Raw genomic sequence first — 8,402 nt, 5'->3', positions numbered from 1 at the left:
ACTTTTCATAATTTTTTGTTTAGATTATATACAAATATTTATAAATTAATATTTATTTTTCTTTTTTACCAAACAAGTAGTTGGTATGTTTTTTGGAATACGTTTATTTTTTCTTCTACTTTTACTTTTTATTACAACATGTGATGAACAGTTTAGGTAATATTTGAATATGTTTCAAAAAATTCAAACTCTTTAGTTGATAACTTGATATGTTTTTTTTTTGGATGTTTTAAAAACTTTTTTTTTACTTTTTCTATTTTTGGTAATGAAATAACATGCGATGAACAATTACGTAGTATTTTTGAATGGAGTATATTTGACCTTCAACAAATTCAAAACTCTTTGGTTACCATCAAATCAGATGAACAATCACAATTGAAGAACACTTGGAAAATCAATTTTCATGTATTGTATATTTTTCCAAGGTTTAGATCAATAATAAAATCATATAATTTCAAATTATAATGTACTTTTTACACTTAAACTAGATATCATCTTTTATTAGCGTAATACTAAATAAATATATTATTATAAACTTTATAATAAGCAATGAGATGCCTTTGACTTGTTGGTTTGATTAGGAAAAAGTTCTAAGTATCAAAATTAAACAAATCAAATACAGGAAAGTGTAGCTTTTTTTTATATATTTTGTTTCATTTTATTTATATCAAAGTTAGTTTGTTAGCTGACTTGATTTGACTCTAATTAAATCTGTTTAGTTGGAATTTAGAGTATAGAGCCCATGTTTGCATGTGCAATTTTTAGATTTTTTTGTTTTTTTGTTTCTTATTTCAAACATTTTTATCTCACGTTCTTTAAAATAAGTTTTTGAAAAAATGCATAAATTGTTTTTTAAATTTGTACCCAAAAGTTATTTACACGTTTAAAGTATTATAACGACATATTGCACACTTATTCTTGTTAAAAATGTAATTAATATCACCTCCTAATGTACAAAATCAATCACATTTATTAGAGTTGTGTGCACGCGCCTGCCAAATTATGTGCAAGAATATACGTGTAATTTTTTAATTTTTTCACTTTTTTTACTAACCAATTTTGACTTTATCTTCGCTCTTCATTTTTTCACTTTTTTCCTAATCATTTTACCTCTGTCTTCTCTCTTCTTCCTTACATAAATGACACCATTTTTATCTTTATTTTTTTCCTTTTCTTTCTAACCTGAATGACTATATTTTCAATCCTTTCTTCTCCATTTTCAATCCTTTCTTCTCCATTATAAAACATATTAAATAAACTATTGCGCCAAATAAGATCGACGGAGTAACAAAGATGATTAGAAAATTCGTGAAGAAATGGGGGCATGGATAGCAAATTAAGTCAAAATTATTATACAATATAGTTTTGTCCCACTTTTCATCGTCATTGACGTCAATTTTGGATCCGAAACTTATATTTCTCAGCTTCTTAACCGATCTAAACACCTTTCTTTCTTTTGGATTTTTCAAATATGGGACAAATGAACTTTAATTGGTAATGATTTATTTTGAAATTTCTCTTTAGTTAGTAGTGTTTGATGGTGACGGATTGTGAAATTTGAAATAAATATTTTAGTTTGATATTGATCAATTTTATAGTCGAGTCAATTTTGATTTTGCTATGTATAAATCATTATTGAATCCAAAGTCCTCGTTCTATCAAATTTGCAGCGCTATGTATACTTGATAATCTTGATAAGTGGGGTTGAGGAGCAATTAACTTTTCTTGTTAAGAAATATTTAAGAATTTAGGGTTTGACTCTTTAATGTTCTTTTGATGCTAATGGGTTATGTAAAATTTAGATTAGAAAATTATCTTTCTTGGTGAATAACTTTGCTGAATTAAGTATGCGTTAAATTAGTGAAGAATTCTCAAGAATGATGATATTGAGTGAGAAATTATAGAGTTTAAGATAAGAAAAAAAGATGAAGAAGAAGTCTAAAAGAGAATGAGAAAAGATGAGCATTAAATAGAGGGGCGTGGAGGTCAAAATAAATAAATATATTTTTTACTTTATTTTGACTCAAACACACCTAATTTACTTTTTAATTTAATTTTATTTCCATGTCAGTTTTTTAGGATGGTATTAGTTAAATTTTATTAAAAGTAATTGTGTAATAGATCGCCATGATATTTTAAACGTGTAACTTACTTTTCACTACAAATTAAAGGGTAAATTTATATCTTTTCCCTAAGTTCTTTGATTTCCCATGATGGTACATAAATTTCTTCAAGTTGTGTCTATAAAAAGATTATTTTTCCTATTTAGTTATCATATACATGCTACGTTATATTATACATTTGTCCTATTTTGACTTGTTATTTCATTAGTTATCAAAAAAATTCAATGTAATAACTAAATATTGCGATCAATCAATTGAAGTATTCAATATACTTTAATTTAATTTTATATTAATTTTTTTTTAAATATAGCTTAATTAAATTATGTGTAAAAGCTTGATATCGTGACCTTCAAACAATACTTGACATGATAACCTTCGATTTATTATTAGGATCAATCGAATTAAACACTCATGCTACACATATTTTGTTCAAAAATTGAAGATCACCCATGTTTCATTTTATTGAACTAAAAGACAATTTCACATGTGTCGAAGTTCCAACTTCATAGTTATCTACTAGAATTTGTACTAGTCCAGCTATGAATTGATTTTTTTTATAAAAAAAAAAAATTGGATTGGAACTTTATTATTATACATTGAAATTACCTTTAAAATTTTAAAATTTGAGCATAGTGTGCACGCTCAGAGTTACACTTTTTAAATAATTTCAAACTACAATAGGTAACATAGTGTATTTGAGTTTACTAAGCTTTGATCATACTAGTGTTTTTCTATATTTTTTAGAGAGACCTATTGAAAATATCTCTAAGACTGTCAATACACTTGGGGTATTTTTAACACTTCTGTCGATTTCTTAAGAAGAGTATATCATGCTCTTATAAAAGTTTGAAATCACTTGCTATGTCATGTGAAAGATCGTGAATATATTTAAGTTTCGTTAATCAAGTAAATGAGTATTATTAAGCTTGTCATTAGTTCAAGGATAAAACTTATAATTCGTGTCAAATTTAAAGGTGTTTTCAGTACTCTCTCAAGTAATAAGTTTACTTTTGAGTTTTGTCATAAAACAAAAAATTGTCAAAAAGTAGCTAAATACAAAAGTGGCTATTTTTGCCAATTTCCCCCCAAAAAAACGGACAAGACAAGTTTCTTGGCCCAGTATTTATTGGGCTTGAAATAAGCTGGACTACAAAATTTACATTCCTTCTCATTTGGGCTAAATTTCAAATGGATCGGGTCATACAAAGCTTCTTAAACCCGCCTAAAAACCCCCCAAATTGATTTCTTCTTCGTCTTCTCCAAAATGAAGCTTTCTTTCTCTGCCTTATGGAAACAAATTCCAATGCATTTTCAGAGAACAATAATCAACCGTTTCTATGGAACAACATCTACTAAATATAAGAAGCGTGATTGGGTTTTCGCAAGAATTGCACCTTTAGGCAGCCCAGACATGTCTATGGTTCCAGTACTGGAACAATGGATTGAAGAAGGGAAAACAGTGGCGAAAGGCGAGCTTCAGTGGATTATCAAAAGATTGAACAGCTATAAAAGATACAAACATGCCCTTGAGGTACTTTATTTCTGTTTTTTTTTTGGTTGTTTAGTGAGTTTTGATACTATGCATTGTGAAAGAAACTGATTGTGTTCTCTCTTTTCTTAAGCAAATGATACAAACATGAACTCAAATGGATGGCACGAACCTAAGCCCTTAATACGAATTAGTTGCTACAGCAAATATGTCTCTAATATGAATTAGGTATTACACATGAGTTGTATTGACCAAATGGTTAAATTGTAATGAACTAACTTGTTTTGAATTAAAATGAAGAAAATAAGGACAAATCTACCCCTGAACTATCGTAAATGGTATGCTGATATCCTCCGTCATACTTTTGGGACATACATTGGTGCCCCTATCGTTCATAAACTAGAGCATATATTCACTCTAACGGAAGACTAAATAGGGACACGTGACGCTATCTTATACGTCGATATATGTCGAATCGATGGATAAGATTATGACACGTCTATGTCCGTCCGTTAGTATAAAGGGTTTATATGCTCTAGTTTTTGGACGGCAGGGGCATCAATGTCCCAAAAGTATGACAGGAGTATTTGCATAGCATTTATGATAGTTCGGGGTATATCTGTCCTTTTTCCCCAAAATAAAAGATTGAATTACCCCCTCGAGTAAGATGGTGATAACAATGCCGGAAAGTATACCAGCTATGTGTTATGAACTTGAGAGCTTAGTAGCTTAGTGAATTATAGTGTAGTACCTGTGTGACAGTGAAATTTGGATCCTCTCTAACAAGGAAGTAAGGCCCTATATATATAGCTAAGCATCAAGGGATAAGATCCACAAAATATGTTCTCTTAAAACCCTAATAGCTGCTCATTATCATCATTGAGTAATGATAGGGATCTTGTGTAACGGTTGAATGTTTGAATAAGTGTAATCCGGTCTGCACTTCGTACCTGGTACCACGTCTCCGGAGCTAGATGGGCTTCCACACGTAGCATCGTATCCAGATGACTTACCTGTTCCTTACCGACTTCTCTAAATACTTCATGCCGACTCATGCTTGTCGCTTCTGCCTGACATCTTATGATTCGCCATCTGTCTAGCCTGGATTTCACCCTATACAGTGCTGGAGAAATTTTGATCCCTACTAAATTAGGTTCTGGTGGAGAAAATAAGTTGGTGCAGTTGATTTATTTGACAGCTTTGTTGCGTTTGTGTACAAGTAAGTGCAAAGGTAGATCGAAGATTTAAACTTAATGGTTTGAACCTTTGAGCTTTTTAGCTCTAAACCCATTTACTGTAAATTAAAATTATCGGTCCAAATCTAATATTTGTTGAAATTGTAACAAGTTCTTACACATATATCTATGATCTGTGTGAAAAATTATGGGTTCAGATGAGCCCACACTCAAAAGGCTACATTTGCCTCTGTACAAGTGCATGCTAGAAGTCACCAAATGATCTAAGGCATACCACTCAAAAGGCCATGCCGTTTTAAGAAGAAAGTTCGTGCCTACTCAGTTTATGCAAGTTGATATTATCGAAATAATAAGCTACAAATGTTGTGTACATTGATTGCTTCCTAGTTGTGATTAATCGTTGAAAAAAATAATTTGCAGATGTGTGGTTCCTTGCTCCTGTGGCCTTTGGTCACTTTGTTAATTTAACCAAAGGTAACAACTAATGAGCATAGGAATGAAGAAAATAGCTCCTCGCATTGCAAAGGCTAATTTGTTGGTGTGAAAAGATCTGAGCTAATTACTTATATATCTTCATTCTTGATTGTATAAATTTTGCCCTTTCATCTTTGTGAGTTTGTGAACAGGTGTCCCATTGGATGACAGACAGAAGATATCTCCCCCTCCAAGTTGCTGATATTGCAGAACGAATTAACCTAGTCTATAAAGTTAAAGGCCTAAAAGAGGTTGAAAAATACTTCAATAGCATTTCGCAGATACTGAGACGCCCTGAGGTGTATACCGCTCTTCTCAATTGCTATACTAACGAGAAGTCTGTAGGGAAAGCTGAGGCCATAATGCAACAACTAAGAGATATGGGGTTCGCTAAGGGCACATTGTGCTACAACCATATGATGAACCTCTATTGTAAATCAGGAACATGGGAGAAAATGGATAAACTGATGAATGAAATGGAGCAGAAGGGCGTAAATTTTGATGAGTTCACGCTTACGATACGGCTAACTGCATATGCCACTGCTGGAGATTCTGAGGGGATGGATAAAATATTAGCGATGATGGAATCTGATAAGCAAATCATTTTGCACTGGGATACTTACAGTATTGCAGCAGAGTTGTATTTGAAAGTTGAGCAGGTGGAAAAAGCTCTAGAGTTGCTGAGTAAACTTGACAGCATGATTTTGACTCGTAAGAAAAGTAATGGTGCATATAATGATTTGTTAAAACTGTATGCTGAAGCTGGAAAGGAAGAAGAGGTGCACCGAGTGTGGGATTTGTATAAGCAGAACATGAGAATTCTTAATAAAGGTTACATTAGTGTGATGAGCGCATTAATGAAATTTGGTGATACAGAAAGAGTTGAGAAGATCTTTGAGGAATGGGAATCGGAAGCTTTGTCCTATGATTTCCGTGTTCCAGACGTTTTGATTCGCAGTTATTGTAGAAATGGTCTTCTGGGGAAGGCTAAGGCCCTAATGGACAAAGGAATATCAAAAGGGGGTGTTCCATGGGTCACCACATGGTGTCACTTGGCAAATGGATACATACATGAAGATCTAGTCCCAGAGGCTGTAGAAGCATTGAAGAAGGCCATCTCAATATGCCCGCCTAATTACAAACCTAGCAAGGAGACCTTAGCTACATGTGTAAATTACTGGGAAAAGCAGGGAAATGTGGATAATGCAGCGGATTTTGTAAGGTCTTTAGAACAGGACCATATCTTCTCACCAGTTTTTCGTGACAAGTTGTTGTGCTTTATTAAGGAAGAAAAACTCCAAACCTGACCGACACAGCTTGTATGGAAACAACTGATTTGAGCAACTCTCACAAGGTTAGGCGTTTCAATCTAAAGCTTTTAGTTAGGGAGAATCTATATTAATGTTATCTGGGGAACAAAGTTTCAGTTTTTGCGCGTCTCCTACCTCCCTATTCCTATCTCCTCAATGTGATTTATATTGATTGAATACACACAATATATCATGGTGTTGTTTATTCTTGTGAACATTCTCTCAGACATAGTTGCATCTAATATTGATTAAGATTGTTGCTTGAAGTAATTACTAGAGTAACTTAAAATATTCAAATGATGACAATTACAATTTATTACTCAATACAATGAGTCATAATTTAAACTTTTAGGAGTTTTAATTAAGTAAAGGCCCATATCCCTTCCTAAAAATCTTTACTTATTGTAAATAAAGTAGGTAATTAGTAGGAGTCGGGCAAACTCCATGCAACATGGTAATAAGTAGTTATGGAGAGTGTGGTGACTTCTGATGATCATTTTGTTGGAACCTAGCGGAGGAAGCACACGTGAAAGTTACACTGCAAGTTGCATGAGCCAAAGTAGTATACTGATGGATTGGCCTAGAAAGGAAAATAGGCAAATGAGCCAATAGAGAACAGACACATTCGCTATCGACAGCTTTCATCCACCTACAACATTCCTCTTCTACTGGAGTTTGTGTATTATACCCAAGATTCGTAGAAGGTGCAGGTGCAGGTGCAGGCGCGGGTGCTGGAGACAACGGGGGTGCTGGAGAGGATACAGGTGCAGGTCCTGGTGGAGGCAAAGGAGTAATTGGCAAATACTGACATGCATTGTTCACAAGTGTAAATTGAGACAGACAAAGTGGATGAGGAACAGCAGGGCCGCCGGGCCAAGTTGTGAATTGGCTATTTGATCCTCCTATGTAAATTATTAGGAATAACAAAGTTGAAACTTTTCCAGAATTCATCTTCATTTTTTGCTTGTTATAATAATAGTGATGATTTAAAAAAAGAAAAAGAAAAAAGATGCATATTCAATATTTGTCCAATGTTAAGTCTTATATACTCGTAATGAAAACAAAAGTTTTGCATGCATAATCTTTATATGTTATGTTACATTTTCATAGTTAGGTAAATTATTATTTTTATCTCAATAATTAAAGAAGACAAAAGGGGGTGAGGACGACTCTTTCTTTTTATGTTAACAACGCTTCTTTAATTATCTAACAAATAACTTCGGCGTAATTAATTTCATGTAATGATCAATATCATGAATTAATGATAGTAATACTACTGTAGTAGGCATAATACATGGCCATATTAAATATATTAGTCATGATCGATATTTCATTTAAACAATTAAATAAGTTTTGTTTCAATTAAGCTTTTACTTATTAGTTACTAGATTATGAAGTATGCAAGTAATTTGAATATTTATTTCAACCAATTATGTTGGGTGAGTACTATCATATACTTTAAATTTTTAAACGATGAATCAGAGTAACGAGTCTTTTATTTCAATTTATTTCTGTTTTTATTTTATTTTATTTTTCATTTTAAGCCATTTACAAAAATGCATTTTTCTCAATTTGTTAACTATTAAAATTAATTTCAACTTTCCACAAGTTTAAAATTACAAAATTAAATTATATTTTAATTTAATACATTAATATTAAAATTGTAAGATTAATAAAAAAACTTTATACATTCTACTCATCTTTAATTTAATATCATAAAATTTAAAAATATTTTTTACATTATTAAATTTTATGTAAATTTGTATGTCAAGTTAAGATCTATATTTACGTAAATTTGTAAACAATTTAG

At 31.9% G+C, this 8,402-nt stretch overlaps 2 protein-coding genes across 4 annotated transcripts; one reads left to right on the top strand and one right to left on the bottom strand.

Moving 5' to 3' along the window:
- Positions 1–3,355: 3,355 nt before the first annotated feature.
- LOC107008781 (pentatricopeptide repeat-containing protein At2g20710, mitochondrial-like) lies at positions 3,356–7,151 on the top strand. Of its 3 annotated transcripts, none has more exons than XM_015207948.2 (3): positions 3,356–3,654; positions 5,435–6,636; positions 7,010–7,151. In XM_015207948.2, the coding sequence occupies exons 1-2, from the start codon at positions 3,388–3,390 to the stop codon at positions 6,587–6,589; spliced, it is 1,422 nt and encodes a 473-aa protein (XP_015063434.1). In that variant the 5' UTR covers positions 3,356–3,387; the 3' UTR covers positions 6,590–6,636; positions 7,010–7,151. The 3 variants fall into 3 exon arrangements, with proteins under 3 accessions (XP_015063434.1, XP_027770778.1, XP_015063433.1); XM_027914977.1 differs by having other exon boundaries at positions 7,007–7,141; XM_015207947.2 differs by lacking the exon at positions 7,010–7,151 and having other exon boundaries at positions 5,435–6,858.
- On the bottom strand, positions 6,893–7,636 carry LOC107008782 (formin-like protein 2). Its single transcript, XM_027914978.1, has 2 exons — positions 7,055–7,636; positions 6,893–7,020 (listed from the first exon to the last, which is right to left on the bottom strand). The coding sequence occupies exon 1, from the start codon at positions 7,547–7,549 to the stop codon at positions 7,058–7,060; it is 492 nt and encodes a 163-aa protein (XP_027770779.1). The 5' UTR covers positions 7,550–7,636; the 3' UTR covers positions 6,893–7,020; positions 7,055–7,057.
- Positions 7,637–8,402: the final 766 nt, after the last annotated feature.

This window comes from Solanum pennellii, chromosome 2, assembly GCF_001406875.1.
Source record: "Solanum pennellii chromosome 2, SPENNV200".
Classification (NCBI taxonomy): domain Eukaryota; kingdom Viridiplantae; phylum Streptophyta; class Magnoliopsida; order Solanales; family Solanaceae; genus Solanum; species Solanum pennellii.
The sequence above is the reverse complement of the archived record's forward strand: the minus strand, read 5'-3'. Positions and strand labels throughout refer to the sequence as shown.